The following is an 18847-nucleotide window of genomic DNA, read 5'->3' as shown; positions in this document are numbered from 1 at the left end:
GAAGTTCAGCACATTCGAAGTGCACTTACATTTTTGCATATCTTTTTTTTTAAATTGCCATTATTGTGCAAGCCTTAACATGGCTGAATTTATCTGCAGTGCTGCCCTTTAAAATCTGAAGACATGATAAGGAAACTCAGCTCGAGGACCATGTCTTTCTCATAACCTTTGCTACCTCCTACGTAAGTATAAAAGCAGTCAAATGCTCTGCAGCTGGAAATGGCCTATGCGGTGGCAAGAAGCCAGCATCCTTTCACTGTGACAGTTAAAAAAAAAAACCTTAATGATTAACAAATGGCTTCTTTTTTTTTTTTTTTTTTAAAGTCTCTTCTTTATAGCCTCCTCACAGATAGCATCTTAATAAGCAGCTTCTGGTTCTCTGGTAGAGAAATCCCACAAAGGAAGGAATGGTTTTCTTGCTTGCTGACTTCATCAACTTTTAATGTAATGTGTAATTTTGTATAATTCAAGACCTCAGACATAATGCTGTATAGAGTTTAAGGCCTGTCAGGTTGAAACAGTGTCGCTTCTGATTGCAAAATGTCCTTTATTCTAAAGGGAAAGAAAGTATTTCAGGCTCGTTCTCACATTGCGTTTTAAAAATACAGCTCTACCCTTACAAGTCGCAACAGTGTTCAAGGGCGGTTTCCTATGTTACGGTTTTGTTCTCAGAAGTGCTTCTAAAAGTTTTCTCCATAACGCAAACAGTAATTCTCTATAGTCTTACATAAAGAGTATGTTTTTAAACTTTCCCTGCTTTTTATGGATAAGCAGAATTTAAATTGCCAAAATAAACTTTTTACTTGTAAGACAAATGTCCAAAGTTGCTTATAGACATGGGTGGATCTGTTAATTTCGATTTCTCTCTGTTTCTCAAGCCTTAAATTCAGTTCACCACAGTTCCATTTCTAGATTGCATTAGAAAAGAAAATAATCATGAAAATTCACCATCATTTTAGTGTGTATTTGTTGTAATAAAGATGTTTGTGTGCAGTTTTGCCTAATGTACACATTCTTTGAAAGCAATGTACCCTAATATAATCAAATTGTATGTGTTGCTTTCATTGGTATACACATTGGCTGGAGAATTGCATTGCAAAATTCAGAGAAGTCTAAATTTTGAAAGAAGTTTTGGTTCATGTATTCTTTCGGAAAATACAAATTATGTAGGTTTGGCGCTATAGAATCAAACAGAATAAAAATACTTACCTATCTCTAGACTTGCATGTCACCATAGCATGTGGGGCTTCGGACAACTGGTATCAGAGCAACCATCTCAAACTCACTCATAAAATTATGCTATTACTGTGCGTGAGCCCCCAGTTACCAACAATTTTGAATAAAATTTAGGCTACAATACATTAAATAGTTTCCTGTTCAATGGGCCTTACTTTTGAGCAGACATGCCTAGGATTGTGGTGTCAATTATCAAATATTATTGTTACTATTTACACCCTTAATGACACACCAGAATAGCATATTTATTGTAACATGTGGAAGCTTTGCTTATATATCTGTTCAGTGCTAATGTTTAACTTGAGTTTTACCTAGTTTGAAATTAATTTGATTGGTGCACAGGAAGCATACTCAACGGATTTAGGCTGAAATCCTATACTGACTTGCGTAGGAGTAACTCCCACTGAACTCAGTGGGGCCTATGTCTGAGGAGACATGTATAGGATTGCCAAGATAGAAATGTGATACCCATTTAAAAAATGCACGTTCATGTAATCTGGCTGCAACTAATCGTTGTTTCTCTTCACCGCATTTGTGCTCCTTTCATATGCCAACCCATATTAAGGATTCAAGGTATTGTGCCACAGTGTGTGGTGTACAAGGCACATGAAGCAGCAGTCTAGCTGAAGTGAAGCAGGTTTGGGTTTCGTCAGTGCCTAGATGTGAGACATTCTGGGAAACCCATGTACATCTCCTTGAGTTCCATAATGGGAAGAAAGCCAGAGTTATAAATATACCAAATATTTCCTATGTGGAAGTGCTTTCGCTTCAGGAATCTTGTGGCACAAACTCTATGATTCTGTGATTTCTGAGAGTCAAATTCAGGTTTAGAGTACATCCACTGAAATCAATGGAGATTAGGTTAATCACTAGCTGAAGTCCCATTTATTTCTATGAGTATTCTCTAAAGCAGTGTTTCCCAACCTTGGGCCTCCAGCTCTTTTTGAACTACAATTCCCATCATCCCTGACCACTGGTCTTGCTAGCTAGGGATGATGGGAGTTGTAGTCCAAAAACAGCTGGAGGCCCAAGGTTGGGAAACACTGCTCTAAAGGATGACTAAATCTGGATCCATCTCCCAAGTATAGTGGGAACTGCAGAATGCTTGAACATTGCTTTGTATTGTTCTTCTCTTACCTATTGTTGTGCATGGATTAATCCCCTCCCTCCCCCCCCCGGTATCTTCCCATGCATGTTCAGACATGGCTTTTAGTCTCATGGGTAAATGAATCTCCTTGATCAAAACATTTCAGGAAGTTGCCTTTCTTCCCATTTCCCACCCCACCCCCTTATTCTAGACATTCATTGCTTCGCCATCAGTCTCATGGAATGGGGAAAGGGACTACATGTGTTCTGGTTTAACCCCCTGAAACAAGCAAGGGCTGTATCCGTCCACCCGGCAGCCTTCACAGTCTAGTCCACGTTGGCCAACAAGCAAGGGAGCAGGTGCAGCACAGCAACAAGATACTTATGAATAGCTGTAGATGATTCAGGCAAAGAGCCCAACCACACAATGCAAGGAGAAGGCATAAAATTCCCAGGGTCTCCAGCCAATTTAGCCGGGGTGGGAGAGGAGGATTCCTTCGCAGCCTGGAGTCTGTTGGATCAGTCAGACCCCATCCAGTGAGTCATCCCAAAAGAACATTTAATTGGGCACCACTTCAACAATCCTATTGCTAGTTATGGCACAATCGATGTTCCTTGTTTTTTGGAACATTCCAACTCCACGGAACTAACACCACATCTTTTCTTGTATCCCTTCTTCTTGGAATTTGGTCTTGGCAACCATCAGCTCCAAGGTAAAAAAAAGGTCAGGCTGCATAATCTGTCGGGGCAAATGTTCTTCTGAATTCTGTTAAACAGAATGCCCACGCTAAAAATACCTATGTTACAGTTTAACCACAATTTCCTTTTTAACTTAAAACAGCAATCAGCAGCAGCTTCAAAATACTACAGCTTGTTCAGGCAATCTGTATCTAATTGACTAGTTTTAAATTCTTGGCCAAAGTATGATTTAGTCAGACACTACAAATAAAATCATCTTAAACAAAACAGTCTGTTGAAGGAAGAAATAATATATTTTTTGAACTGCATTGAACATTTTGTGTGTGTGTGTGTGTGTGTGTGTGTGTTCGTGTTCACACAACCCCAAGTATAGGTATATACATACAAAAGGAAAGTAACAAAATAAAAGGTGAACAATACAATTCTATGCTCCTCTACTGAGCAGTCCAGATCTGCCAGTCTCACTTAACCTTTCCTTCTGTGAATAGATCCAGCATAATTCAGTGCTTATAGTATCAGAGCTAGAGAACCTGGGACATCTAGGTTCAAATTCTCATGAAGGTCACTGGGGGTTGTTGTGATGAGGAGAAAGGAGGACTGCACACTGTACCTGAGGAAGGGTGAGATAAGTATTTGAGAAAGAAAGAAAGAGAGAGAGAGAGAGAGAGAGAGAGAGAGAGAGAGAGAGAGAAAGAAAGAAAGAAAGAAAAGAAAGAAAGACTTTCAGCCACCTAATATTTAAACCCTCCCCCAAAAGCTTTAGAATATCACCTCATCACCACATATTCCCCATATCAGATCAACCTTCTGACGTGAAAGAAGGGTAGTTCACCAAGCCCTAGATTTTTCTACTGATTCAAACCTCTGTTTGACAAGAAACAATCATGGGGGAAAGAAGCACAGAAGGACTCTCTTCCCCTCCCCTCCTTTGGTTTCTAGCAACTGTATTCAGAAGCATACTGCCTCGGGCATGCAAAAGTTCCCAGGTTCAGTCCCCATTACCTGAAGTATCATGTGATTTGGGGGGCTTTGGCCTGAGAATCTGGAGAACCACAGCCAGCCTGAGTAGTAAACATTGGGCAAGGTGGGTAAACAGCCTCACCTGGTTTGCAGCATATCTCTGTGTGTAGGACATTAGAGTCAACTCATAACACTAGTGCGCTGAGAACTACGCTGGTTGCTAATATGCTCCCGGGCCAAATTTAAAGTTTACCGGTAGTGTATAAAGCCCTAAACACCAGGATGTTTGAGAGATCAGTTTACTCCCTCTATACCTGTCTGCTCACTATATGGGCGCACCTCATGGCTCCATGGGCACCTGAGGTTTGTTTCATGGTTATTCAGATCAGGTCCTTAAGCAGGCCTGTCCACTGAAGTTAGACAAGTACCAACATCATACACATTTCATCAGATGCTAGAAACTATTTCTACAGGCTTCCCAAAAGGTTCTGTCGACTCAATGTCAGATATCAGATTTCTTTTGGGAAACTGTTTTTAATCTGCCTTATTTGTTGTGTTTTTATTATTGCACACCACTAATTTTTAACTATGATTTTTTCCAAATAGATGAATCAATAGAGAGTACATTGCAAAATGACCTGACCTAGTGTAAAGAAGATTCATACAAGGAACCTGTTTCTTCTTTTCTTTTACTATCAAGAGCTCCTTTATCCCTGGTTTCCTTTCTCCTTGCCATTTAATATGTTTCATTCAACTGATCCCACTTCCTACAGTCTCCCTTTCCTTGCTCATAAATGGTCCTTAATTCCCACACATACTACTGCTTATGAGGGGTTTTCCTGCCAGATCAAGGACATGGGTCTCTTTTTTCTCCTTCCTAGCTCATTGCCCCATTCAGCTTCATCTTGGGTACTACCACTCTTATAAGGAATACAGGATGCTGCCTTACAGCACGTCAATCTGTTGGTCCATCTCACTCAGTATTGTCTACAGCAAAAGTGGGCGAACCTGTGGCCCTCTAATTGCTATTGAACTCCAGCTCCCATCATCTCTAGCATGGCCAATGGGTAAGGATGGTGGGATTTACAGTCCAGTTAATCTGGAGGGCACAGTGTTGGCTACCCAACAGTTCTCCAGGGTTTTAGACAGGACTCTTTCCCAACCCTACTTGGAGTTGCCATTTATTGAACTTGGGACCTTTTCCATGCACAATATGTACTCTTAACACTGAGCTACAGCCCTTCCCCCTGCATCTGGGATCCTTAGCAAGGTGAGGCTTACCTTAAACCCCCACCATGTGTTTTCTGCGTTCCTCTTTACAGAACCCACCTGCCCTTTGCTTTCATCCAGTTGCACCAACCTAGAGCCTACACACAAGTCATCACTGTCCTTGACCCAGCAGATGACTCTTGCTGGGCATTGTCCCACTGCTCTACCACTTCCAAGTCAATATTGGGTATTCAGGTTAATTCCTTCACTCTCTATAGTTTGTTGGTTCTCATTTCTTCATTTATAAGCGCTCAACGTGGTTATCTCCCAGCTCTCATGGTACATGGGAGTGTCTTCTGGCTTCTGCACATTGGAGTCCTTAATTTATCACTTGTCCATATTAGGATGGACCACTACCATCTTTGTTTGAATGTTGTAGCATCAGGATGGCGGTTTTTCTTTCTAAGTCATAATGGGAGAGGTGTTGCTACGTCTGAATGATAATACAGTTTTGTTTTTAGTTTGTTTCAGGGGGAAATAGCCATCTCTGTTTCTTTGTAATTAAATTGCCAGTGGGACAGTTATGACCAAGGCTTCCGTTTATGCTCCAGTTGTGGTGGTCTGTTGCAAACCTTCTATCCATGACTTAATTAGCTTGGCTTTTTAGAACTCTCAGAGAGCTCCAGCATCTTGTACTCTGTGTGAGTGCAGTCTAAAAGCAAGAGCACAACTCTGCCCCCAACACCCACACTCTAGAGGGTTGTTATTAAATCATACCTGCTTTGGGAAGGAAGGAGATATATATATATATATTATTTTAGAAACAATGTCAAATCATCTTCCCTGTTCAAATTCAAACCAGCAGACGCAGAATTCCCAAAACTGAAACTCTCACCTTGATTGAACTTGACTCACCTCACTGTCCTTAGTAGAAATCTTCACAATGCCAGGCATATAACTGTGCATTGTTATGCAATATTTCTGTTAATCTGATCTAGGCAATGGGTGAAAGACAACACTTAACGTGAACATTTTTTGTCTTTCATTCGAAACTTGAATGTTACGTTGACGTTCAGTTCACAAAGGCTTTTATTTGCTCAGACTAGATGCTAATAGGCCCTCAGACACGACCATACATGTACACTTTCACCTGCCAAATGGCTTCTTAATAATGAAACATCACAGTAATGTAGATCCATGGGGAGGATATTGCATATTTTGTGTATATATATCTATCTGTTCCATTTAAAGGAGAAAGTTGGTGCAAGTGCATTGGTAATTTGAATAATCATATAAACTTACTTTAAAAGATAAACCTAGTAGAGAATTGGTTAGTTTGGCACAGACTCTTTTAAGGGAAGTGTCTGCTTTATATCCTTTTTTTTTTTTTTTTGTCACGTTAACCATTTAACTGGTGTTTCACCTTGAGATTTAAGCCATATTTCCAGTGACTATTCAGTCACGGTTATTACTGAGACAGCTAACGAAATGTGAAGGGCACCATGGGGAGGGTGCTTCATTCAGAAGTCTGAGCACACGGGGGAACTCTATAAGATCCAGATTGTGCCTGTTCACAGATGATCAGCTATCCCATGTGAATGTAAAATGGTATTCATTTCAGCTTAGCCTTCACCTGAAACGTCTGGCACATGGAATACTGTCACTCAATAGTTCACAAGAGCCACAACTAAGGAAGTAGGACTTCTTAACACAACTTGTAGAAGGGGTCACAAACATGGCACCCATGAGGTCTTTCCCTAGCACCCACAAGTCTTCTGAGACACACACACACACACACACACACACACACACACACACAACTCACTGCTCATGAAGTGGTGAGGGTGGTTACATTTTTCTCTGTTGAAAAATACATGGAGCAGAAGCTGGATGTGCCACATTCTTTCCCACTTCCTCTTTCCTATCTTAAGCGTTTTTCAAAGGTCAAATTAACTCCACAAGATCCGACTTTGACATAGATCTCTTGGAAAAGTGAAGTGTGTTTGTGTGCATGCCCCCTTATCTCTCTCCGTCTCTCAGTGAGGTTGATCCAGAGGAGGGGGAGATAAGTGGCCAGAGGGTTAAAGTGTGCCCAAAGGTCTGAAAAGGTTAGTCATCCCTTACTTGTAGAATTTAATGTAGTTGGACTACTTTGGTGTGTTTCGTATTTTGAAGTGCTGCGCTTGGTGAGGGAAATCAGATACACAGATATAGGCTGGTGGGGAGGGGTAATAATAATAATAATAATAATAATAATAATAATAATAATAATTTATTATCTATTCCCCACCCATCTGGCTGAGTTTCCCCAGCCACTCTGGGTGGCTTCCAATCAAGTGTTAAAAACAATACAGCATTAAATATTAAAAACTTCCCTAAACAGGGCTGCCTTCAGATGTCTTTTAAAAAGAAGATAGCTGCTTATTTCCTTCACATCTGAAGGGAGGGTGTTCCACAGGGCGGGTGCCACTACCGAGAAGGCCCTCTGTCTGGTTCCCTGTAACCTCACTTCTCGCAATGAGGGAACCGCCAGAAGGCCCTCGGTGCTGGATCTCAGTGTCCGGGCTGAACAATGGGTGTGGAGACGCTCTTTCAGGTATACAGGACCGAGGTAAAATTAAATCCATGGGTATAGTGGCTTAACTGTAGTGAAAAGACCTCAGGATTGTGGGCAATCATGAGTTGATCGTAAGTCAGTAGTGTAACATGGCTGCAATAAAGGAAAATGCAGTTTTAGGCTACATTAATAGAGACATGGTTTCCGAGTAGCAATAAGTGATAGTCCCATTTTATCCTGCAGTCGTCACACCTCATCTAGAGTACTGTGCCCAGTTCTGGGCACCACATATTAAGGAATATATAGCCAAATTGGGGCAAATTAAGAGGAGAGCAAGGAACCTGGTGGGCGTTTGAAACAAAGTCCTATGAACTAGGTTAAAGGAATATTGAGGGGGGATATGATGGAAGTCTACAAAAACCTGGATGGCTGCCCCGTGCAAGATGGCAAAGACTTGTCCTCAGCTGCCTCAGAGGGCATGCCTAGACCTCATGGGCTTAATTTACAGGAGGGTAGATTTGACTGAAGTTTTTTTTTGGGGGGGGGACTATTGATGGTAAGAGTGATTTTACTTTGGAACCAAGCAGTCTCTAAGCAGGAGTGGGTAGCCACCACAGAGCCCTTGTCTATGTCCCACTTTGGGAGAATGTTCAGTTCTGATGAGGAGCAGGACAACAGCCACAGCAACTAGGATGGTGGAATGCTTCATTCTATGAGGTTTGGGGAGCCTCCTCTCTGATGGCCTTCTGCTGACTTGTGAAGACATCCTTTTATTTTATCAATCTTTTAATTTTCCACATTGAGGTGTTTTTATCGAAGGACTGTTTTATCTGCCATGCCTGTGTCTCTTATATATATTTCTTCTTGTTGCTGTATTTTCTTACTGTGATTTTAATTATTGCAGGGTGCCTTGAATAGCTCATATATACAGGCAACAATCAGTTCCGGACTCCCATGCGTATCGGTGGGGCCCACGTCAGCCTACCCCGTTCCGTTGCCTTTTTGGTGACATTTTGGTGATGTTTTTGGGTCACCTCCAGGTTCGGCACAATATGCATGTACATTGTTGAGCACATATTGGATACTCCTAAAACGGTTGCTGTCTGTATTAAAAAAGTGAGGCATGAATCTTCATATCAGGGGTGGGGAACCTCGGATCTAGGGGCCAGGTGCAGTCTTCCAGGCCTTCCTATCTGACCTTCTGGACTCTCCTCTTGCCACACAACCTCTCCCTAGGTCATGCTCCTCATCTACCCTGCTTTAGCCCCTCTTTTGATGTTGAAATGTGTTCTGAAGCTCTGATGATGGCATTTGCTTGCCTGGATGGAGGATAGATAGAGGTATGTGTAGAAACCAGGTAACATACGGTACAAAGCTAACATTAATGTTTGTTGCCCCACTCACTTTTGCCTCTGGCCCTGGCCACCCTTGGCATTTGGTTCCACCCACCCTTGAATGATTGCCCCTTTGGTTGTAGCTCTTGGGCTATAACCAGTTCACCATCCCTAAAGGTAAAGGGACCCCTGACCGTTAGGTCCAGTTGTGGCCGACTCTGGGGTTGCGGCGCTCATCTCGCTTTATTGGCCAAGGGAGCCGGCGTACAGCTTCCAGGTCATGTGGCCAGCATGACTAAGCCGCTTCTGGCGAACCATAGCAGCACACGGAAACACCGTTTACCTTCCCGCCGGAGCAGTACCTATTTATCTACTTGCACTTTGACGTGCTTTCGAACTGCTACGTTGGCAGGCGCAGGAACCGAGCAACGGGAGCTCACCCCGTCACGGGGATTCAAACCGCTGACCTTCTGATCGGCAAGTCCTAGGCTCTGTGGTTTAACCCACAGCGCCACCCACGTCCCTTCACCACCCCTGCATTATAATAAAACATAGGGCCCAGGACCTCAGGCCTCCTGGCTTCTCCTAGCTGTTCTCCTATCTGCACCCCCCCCCCCAAAAAAAGACACACACAAAGCTACATACCTACACCCTCTCTTATTGCTTTTGCCTGGCTAAAATGTGTTATTGAACTGCAATAATGGATGGAGGATATACAGATGTCTGTATGGAAACCTTCCGACGTTTGCATAGCTGGAATGCATCCTGCTGTGCAAATATACGAATCACAGCCCTTGCTTCACCAGCTTTCACAACGGGCCCTGCCCATCATTGCCATGTAGCTCCTGGAAGGTTTCTCAGGAGGGAATACTGCCCTCAGACTGGGGGTAGGAGCGGAGGTTTCCTCACCTCTATAATAAAATTAATAACTGTTGGGGATGCTTTAGCTGCAGATTTCTTGCATTCAGCTGAATGAAATGGGGGTGGGGAGGGCGGCCTGGGTTGTGTCGCCTCCCACTTCATTGGTGTATATAAAGTGTTTTAAAGAGTCATTAAACTTCAATGCCCGTGGGGTGAACGAGGCACCGATGAAAGGGTGAGTCAAGTAGTCAGGGCGGAGGCTGTGAATACAGTTGAAGTGCATGACAGCTATGGATTAGCAGCCCTTCCTATTGCCCTGTGGGGCTTGCGGCTCTGGAGTTTGCTTCAGAACCACTGCTGGGTGACGCGAAGAGTGACAGCTGTGACTACCTGCAGATGGCACTGGTGATTTCTGCAATTTCAAGGAAGCATCGCCTTCATTTAGAACATACAGTCGTACCTTGGTTGTCAAATGCCCTTGGTACTTGTCCATTTTGGCTCCCGAACGCCGCAAGCCCGCAAGTGAGTGTTCTGGTTTGTGAACGTTCTTTGGAAGCCGAACGTCCGACGGGGCTTCCACGGCTTCCAATTGGCTGCAGGAGCTTCCTGCAGCCAATCAGAAGCCGCGCCTTGGTTTCCGAACATTTTGGAAGTCGAACGGACTTCTGGAACGGATTCCAATTGCCTTCTGAGGTACCACTGTATTTGTCTTTGCCTTACACAATGATCTGGTGGATCCTTTCCCCCCTGATGCTCCTTCATTTTTCCTAATGACTTTTTAAAATATAATATCACATACCGTTACATTCTTTTTCAGGCCAGAGCACTGTAATTTTCCTTTTCACAGGAGACGTGTGAAAATGTTGCCTGCCCAATGAATAGCACTCTTCAGAATGCTGGCCATATTTTGGAGGACCTTAAGAGAATAATGGACTTATAAAACTTTGGGTGCCACCATTAAGAACATGGGAAGTCAGATCATTGCTACATCAGGCTCAGGACTGTCTACACTGATTAGCGGTGCCTCTCTGTGGTTTCACACAGGGTATCTCCCAACCCTAGCTAGAGATTGAACCTGTGATCTTCTGCGTGCAAAGCAGGTACCCCACCACTGAGCCTAAAGCCCCTCTGTACTGAACATGAACAAGAATATCTGTTATCAGGAAATACCATTCTGATTTTGTGGAATTTTCTCTCAATGTGCGGGTGGATGGCTCTGTTGAAATTGCTAGAAATGTAGACTTTTGCTTTCTACCATGCTTTAGCGAGGTAGTAACCAGTTAATGGTTTCTTACTAGGTTAGAGACTAGTTAGTCTCCTCTGTTCTTATCTGAAATTGTTTATTTGTCAAGAAATCTGCAAATATATATATATAAGCATGTTTCGGGGGGGGGTGTTAGTTTTATGGTACCAACTGCTTTGAGGGTCCTTAGCAGGCGTGAAAGTGGAATAAATAAATGAATGAATGTCTCCATGTGTGTTTAGTCCAGGGAAATTACTCTGGAGCCATGTTGAAATGAAACAGCACTTTTAATCTCTAATCGTGAATGCACTGGTTCTTGTCCACGACTCACAATCTTATCTATACTCACAGCAGCATAGACATATATGTTTTTGTACTCATGAACTCCCAGATCTAGAGGTCACCAAGAACTGAGTCTGCATTGTCAAGAATGTTGCTGATTAGTAATGAAAAGATTATTTGGTGCTTAAGATTGATATTTTCTGGAGTCCTTGTTCTAAATTCCAAACATGCAGATGCACACATGTGGCTGCATGACTTTTTAGTAATTTTTTGCATGCAAAGGAAATCTACCTACGCGGGTGATTCTACTGAGTACAATATTACGTATGTATTGTTATTTATTATGGAAGCTTGAAAGTATTCTCCTTGACTACTTTTAAGGAGAAAGAGACTAAAATAAGACTCACATTCTTGAATTTATGTCTGCATTATAATAAGAGGACAAGGTCAGCAGCCCAGACCACCACAGCGGCCCACCACAGCAGGGGGATACAGTGGTACCTCGGGTTACAGACTCTGCTAACCCAGATATAGTACTATTTCTGGAGTCTGTAGCCTGAAGCGTCTGTAACCTGAGGTACCACTGTACTTCCACCAGCAAATCTGAAAGTAGTTCTTAGGGCATGAATAATGATGTAGGCTCCTCACGGGCGTTGTAGTGGTCAGAGTGTCAGAGTAGGACTGGGGAAACCCAGGTTCGAAAGCCCATTCAGCCGTTGGGCAACCTTGGGCCAGGCACTATCGCACATCCTAACCTACCCCACTGGATTGTTGTGAGGATATAATAGAGAACCACATATGCTGCCTTGAGGACCTTGAAGGGAAGGTGGGGTAGAAATGTAATAGCAATAATAACAAAGATTTGAAAGTACACTCAGGGACACGGCCTCTTGGGATTTCCTTTGAGTTTTATTCCTTGGGAGGAAATGGATTCCTATTTGCCTAATAACATTTTTGGAACGGGTTTCTGAATGGAGTACCACGTCTCTGTTCTTGAGTGGGCTTTTAGAATTTACTGTAAGTTATGAAATGTCCCAAATTAAATGTATTAATATGTGATACGATACCCTTTGTGAGATGTAATTCTTCTTCCTCTTCTCCTTGTTATAGCCATTAGCTAGTAATCCGATTACATATATTTTGTGGATGATACGATTTTATCTTGCAGGACTTTCCTCTTAGCCATAATGTGTTCTCAAGATTCTGTTGTGGCAAAGCTCTCCACACACACCCTTTTTGGGGGGGGCGGGGATTCTGCAAGTGGCTTATATCGCCTCCCCACCCTTTGCTCTGTTTCGCCTCCGCTCGCATTTACCTGTCCCCTTCCCTTTCCATTTTACGCACAAGGATATATCCCGTGTTTCATAAAACATGGCTTCTTAAGTATCCTTAAAATTGTCTGATGACCCTCTGTGTGACAGTAACAAACACCCAGGACTACATTCGTGTTCTGTCATTTGAAACTATGCAGTGGCGCATGGCTTCTGCCGCCCGCAACCCCCCTCCCTTTTATTTCTAGGCACATATGAGTGCTGTTTTAGGAAAAGTCTAAGCGGCTTAACTATAGCATTATTTGCAGGTTTAATGCTCTGAGAGAAAAGTAATTGTCTAATTCCTTTATTTGTCTTTTTTTTTTCCTCCACAGTAATTAACAAAAGTCAAAGGCAGCAACTGGAATCTGTGAGCTACTCCTCTCGTTACGCTCTGGGCCTTTTTTATGAAGCCGGCACACAGATTGATGTCCCTTGGGCAGTACGGTACATCTCCGATAATCCCTGCATACGCTTCATCTCCATTGATAATAAGAAGCGCAATATAGGTCAGTGCTCCCATTATTCCCTTTAAGCACAGTAACAAAGGAGGGTGTAGATCATGAAGGGCGGGGGGAGAAGCGACTTAATTGAGTGTTGCTATTCTGAACAGAGCAAGTATTTAACTCCATGCCGTAGGGGATTAACAAAAAAAAAAAAGTAATGTCACATTTGGCCTGTAATAAAATGCACAATGAAATTAAGAAGGATTTTTAAAAATCATCATCATCATCATCATCCGACACATGGTTTATATTATATCATTTTATGAAAGCAGTGTCAGAGATGGGTTAAAAAGAGAAAGAGGAAGAACAAAGGAAAACATCAAAACCCGGCTATTCCAAGAAATGCCCTGGTTCTGCTGTTTAAAGCTTTGATTTTTGTACAATTTATTCTACCGTCCATCCAGAATTTTACTCCTCCCTATTGAGTATGCTTGGCTCCAGAAATGAAATGTGTAGGCATGGCTGCTGAGCCCAGTCCTGTGTTAGTGACATGGGAGTGTGGTTAGCATGGAAGGACCATGACGTTTCTGTAATTCCATATATTATTTGAGAAGACCTTTTTTTTTTTTTGCAAAGTGCTGCTTTTGTCAGTGTTTCGGAATACATTGTTGAAAATGGCTGTGGAAAAGACATTGGGTGCCACTTTTATTTCCCCCCCTTCTAAGGCAAATGTCTTCTTTGGAGGAGGAGAGATTTTCATCAGGACTGTGGCATGGGAAGAAAGGTTTTAACACCCACCCACCTTGTTTCTCCTGTCGCAGTTAGGATGTGCTTCCCCCCAACTTCAGCTGCTCCTACATTGCAGTTTCCAAGACACGGTTAACAAACCACACATTTGGTTCTAAAGTCTCCAGAATTCTGCATTTTGCCGCAGGTTCTAATGATGTGCAAATGGTTGTCGTCATCTATCTGTCTCGAAGGACAGTGGCGTGGGCCCCTGAAAGTGAAGTCGTATTTCCAGCACACCTTCCTTCGAAGTCCCTCTAGATTGTATATTTTCTCGAAGTGAGTCTTGCCTTTTTCCAAGGCAGGAGCGCACACAGTCCGCATGTTGTGTCTTAAGAATACAATGTATTCTTTCAGGGGAAACTGTGCCAAGCTCTTTCTGCAGAGGTGCTGTTGCAAATGTGCAAGTGCAGTGGCAATTTGCACCAATTGGGTAGAATCTGTAGACATTCGAGCCTCTGCTCTTTAAGGGCACTGCTGTGGGCCATCTGCCAGGAAAGGCTGCCCTCTGCTCCTACCCGTTTCACCCTTGTCCCTTTAACTGCAGCATCCCTAATGAATGCATCTGTCATGTAGGTCATATCAGGAGGCCATGGGAGTGTGCAGCCCACCAAGGGCATAGAAGGTCAAGATCTGGACCTTGACCTAAATCCAATATTGAACACAGGGCAATGAAGCATGAGAAGTACTAGAGTGATGTGCTTTCAGTTGCAGCCTGCTGTTTCCTAGATGGCTTTCTAAGTTGGCCTTCATTCAAATATGGTTATATATACATAGCCATCTATGTCTATGTATGTATAGATCTAGATATAAATTACTTTATATGTTTCCCAGCCTTCATTTCTCTGCTCAGATCACTAAATAAAAATTGCACAGATTTAGTTTGGTTGTGCAGGATGTTGTTGTTGTTGTTGTTGTTGTTGTTGTTAGGCAAGCCCTGACTTCCAACAGTGTAAGAACCATATATAAGACATACTTTAAAAAAAATAAATAGTAGTAGTATTTATAAATTTGTATCCCACCCTTCATCTGTAGATCTCAGGGTGCTTCACAGCATAAAAATACAAGATAAAAGCACTAAATATATTATAAAAACAAGGACAAAACCAAATCAAGCCAGTAACACCCCCACACCTCAATTTATAACCAGAAAAATACAGTTATTAATAACTACTTTTATCTGTCCTCATTGTCAACAACAGTCATACTGTCTTTGTTTTATTTATTTTAGAGATTCATATCGTACCCTTCCATAAAATTCCCAGGGCATCTTCCCAGTTTTCACTTCAATCAGCATCTCTTGGACTGTTCCCCAAATCTTGCTCTGCTCTCCCAGTTGGCTTACGGTTTATGTTTGTGATGTGGGAGAGGAATTTTAACCTTCCATCTATTATATTCTGCATTCAGTACAAAATCATGTGTGCTGTGAGGATTCTCACATTTAAAACATCTGAAACATGAAAATATATTAGTTATATTAAAGTATAGGTTAAGAATTGATATTTAAGGACATCATCTTTTTTCAGAAGAGGGGAAAGACATAACTTTTCTCCTGAATTCTCCATGGTTTGTCAGGGAATCTGGCTTGGCTAGCTGCTGCTTCTTTCCTTTTCTTCTTCTATCGCCATCTTGGCATCAACCAACTTATGGTCCTGCGATTGTGGCAGCTGTGCTTGCCCAGATCAACCATAATCCTGCAAGGGCCCACCTCCTGTGGCCAACGTTGGCAGGTGGACAGCCCCACCCACCTGACAACGTTCTGGCAGGTGCAGTTTGGATTCAGACCACACCTGCAAATGGATATTTCTCTTCTGCAAACTGAGAAAATGCCCAACGGAAGCAGCTAGCCACTTCTGGAACATTGGGGAGAAATATTTGGGGCTAATAGCTACGGTAATGGGATGGGCAGGTACCTGTTAGGGAACTTGTATTGCCCAATGAAGTGCCAACTCCATTATTGTTTCTATTGTGTTTAATTAATAATAAACAAAACAAGAAGGGAAGGGGGAATAAAATGTCAGCCTCCGTTGATTGAACTATCATGCCATTGTGCCTGTATACATGTAAGCCTGATTTAACCAGCTGCTCCTGATGGATTAAGAGAAAGCCACAGTGTATCAAAGCATGCTCATCCTTCATGACACAGATTTATAAATTGAGAGTTGGGAGTGAGGTGGGGGTGGGGGAGAAATATTTGTTGGCAGCAATTTGTCTAAGATAACCAGCTTTCTCAGAGGGAGTGAACTATATAACTGTTATAAGCTTTTTTTAAAAAAAATGCTGAAGACCAGCAGTTGCAGATGAATTTCTTCCCACAAGACCTCATTATGACATATGGTCCTCCTTCTCTTTTGTACTCTGTTGCCCCTTGTTAACTCGGTTGAATTTTGCAAATTGCAACTCCGTTCCAAGAAAAGTAGTAGTAGGACAATGTGCTTATTAGCAGCAAAACAGAAATAGTTGTGATGGCAAGGGCTCTATTTAATCTCAGGGGTTTTATGAGATGGTTCCATATTCTCTGGTTTTTCTTTAATTTTAAAAAATAGCGATGAAATAGCTGAATGAGAACAGTAAGAGTGAAGGGGATTTTTGTCCTTAAGGACATACGTCTTTTGCCATGTTTAATGAGCATTACTGCAAGCCAGGATGCTTATGATGAAGACTATCTAGCCAGGAATAGATAGATAGATAGATAGATAGATAGATAGATAGATAGATGATAGATAGATAGATAGATAGATAGATAGATAGATAGATAGATAGATAGATAGATAGATGATAGATAGAGATAGATAGATAGATAGATGATAGATAGATAGATAGATAGATAGATAGATAGATAGATAGATAGATAGAGATAGATTCCCCAAAACTGTAATGCTCACAGTCATTGCATAGATATTATAGATGCTTCACATGCACAGGCATGTTAGCTGCCCTGTGCTCCCATTGGAAGGAAGATAAGTACAAGGGTATAAATAAGTGCTTAAAACTGAACTCATACACATTGTTCTCAGTCTGCAGTGCATAACATATTTGGCCAACTCTGGTGCACGAAACCCACAAAGAGTGGGCTTTGCCGAAAGAAGAAGCAAGCCATAGGGTGCAGACAGAAGGTGTCATTCTTCTTTGTCCTGCCTACAAGCTTTGTGTAGGCTTCTTGACATGGTGCCAGTTGTGTCATGCCAATATGCATCAGACAGAGCAGAAAACAGTGTTCCTTGCAAGGCTCATTCTCGCCTGGTGAGGCTCAGTAGATCAGTGATAGAGAACCTGTGGCCCTCCAGAAGTTATTGAACTACAGTGATCATCATCCTTAACCACTAGACATGCTGCATACTGCCTCTCTTGTGGCTTGCTTTGCAGTTAAGAAATTTGCAGGGAAACGTTTTCAGCTTTTTCAAGCTTGCTCTAGCCTCCGCATATACAGTTTCGTCTCCTCCTCCTGTTGCAAAAAGGCCTTTATTTACTTTGCCTCCATCAGCAGGTCACTCCACCAATACATTTGACTCCTCTTTGCTTTATCGGTTTGCTTTATAGCCCCTTTTGTAGCTCCTTTCAAGGCCACTAAGAAATTATTCACGAAGATAACGAAAGACGGAATAGGTTATCCAGCATTCTCTTTGCAGGACTCCCTCTGATATGTGCTCTATACATTAAGGCGATTCCAGGAGGAATAGAAGAAACTCGACAAGCCATGTGAATTTTTAATAGAAAAACCAAGAACAGCCCATCCGTTTGCAAAGTAGTACATTAACGTCAGTACTGACATTTCAGAGGAAATTCCAAGTTTATTTTTAGATTCGAAGGAATTTATTTTTATTCATTATTCATAGCTAGATACATCTTATTAAATCCAAAATGATTTTTCTCGATAGATATTTTAGAGGCACCCAGTCCGCTCAAATAACGGATTACCTACTTTCCAGGTTTTTTCCTTCTCACCTTGCTTGTCATTAGGTCTCTATTTGTGTGTGTCATTTTCCCTTACAGATTGCCATTCAGACTTTAATTCAGGGGTTGCCAGCCCTTTGGGAAGCATTTCAAATTCTGAAAGAGGGCTGGAAGTGCCAGTCACAAAATGGCTACCATGGAGGGGGTATGGCATATCACAAAATGGCTGCCACAGGGAGCATGGCATAATTCAAAATTAGAGAGAAGGGCACCCCTGACATCATTATGCTTTCCATGGGAAGTTAGCTATGTCCTACTGGTCCTGATTATGGAGAGATCTCTCTCTCTCTCTCTCTCTCTCTCTCTCTCTCTCTCTCACATACACACACACACAGAGAGAGAGAGAGAGAGAGATCATTCCTAATCACTAGGAAAAAATATACAAGGTAGCCACACCACCAGTCTCATTTCACAGAAAATGCATAAAGGTTTCCCACATATTTGCCCTGCAACTTCCTTTATAGGAGAGCTAGAGATTTTATTTATTTTTTAAATGACCACTTGGGGTCTAGGGAACTTGCCCAATGGTGCCCATGGGCACTGGATTGGAGACCTCTGCTTTGTTGTTTAGGGGAAAGGAAAGGGGAGTAGTCAGAAATGGCATTTTTTCCTGCCATTCTCTCTACATAATTAAAATAAATTGCACTGGAGGCTAGCCTCTTATATAAATGCTTTCTTATTTATTTCAAAAATTCAAATCATGCAGTCTCAGCACAGTGGACTGTGAAGTGGCTAATAGCTTATAAAAATACAAAGTGCCACATAATATTCGTTCAGCACTTGCAAGGAATCAGTCCTTCACCATGGCAGCACCTACACTGTGGAACTCCCTGCCTATTGAGACTGCACTGCTTTGGATGCCTGCTAAAAACGTTTTTGTTTAT

At 42.2% G+C, this 18847-nt stretch overlaps 1 protein-coding gene across 3 annotated transcripts in view; it reads left to right on the top strand.

Annotated features, from left to right (window-relative positions):
- The window catches only part of RNLS (renalase, FAD dependent amine oxidase), a 96296-nt gene that overhangs the window by 53244 nt on the left and 24205 nt on the right, over positions 1–18847 (top strand). For all 3 annotated transcript variants that reach the window (XM_083503220.1, XM_083503219.1, XM_083503221.1), the window contains exon 5: positions 13113–13286. In XM_083503220.1, the coding sequence (XP_083359346.1) occupies positions 13113–13286 (174 nt within the window). The remainder of the gene's footprint in view (positions 1–13112; positions 13287–18847) is intronic.

The sequence above is a fragment of the Podarcis liolepis genome, assembly GCF_965112155.1.
Source record: "Podarcis liolepis genome assembly, chromosome: 5".
In the NCBI taxonomy this organism is placed as follows: Eukaryota; Metazoa; Chordata; class Lepidosauria; order Squamata; family Lacertidae; genus Podarcis; species Podarcis liolepis.
This window is presented reverse-complemented; position numbering and strand designations above follow the sequence as displayed.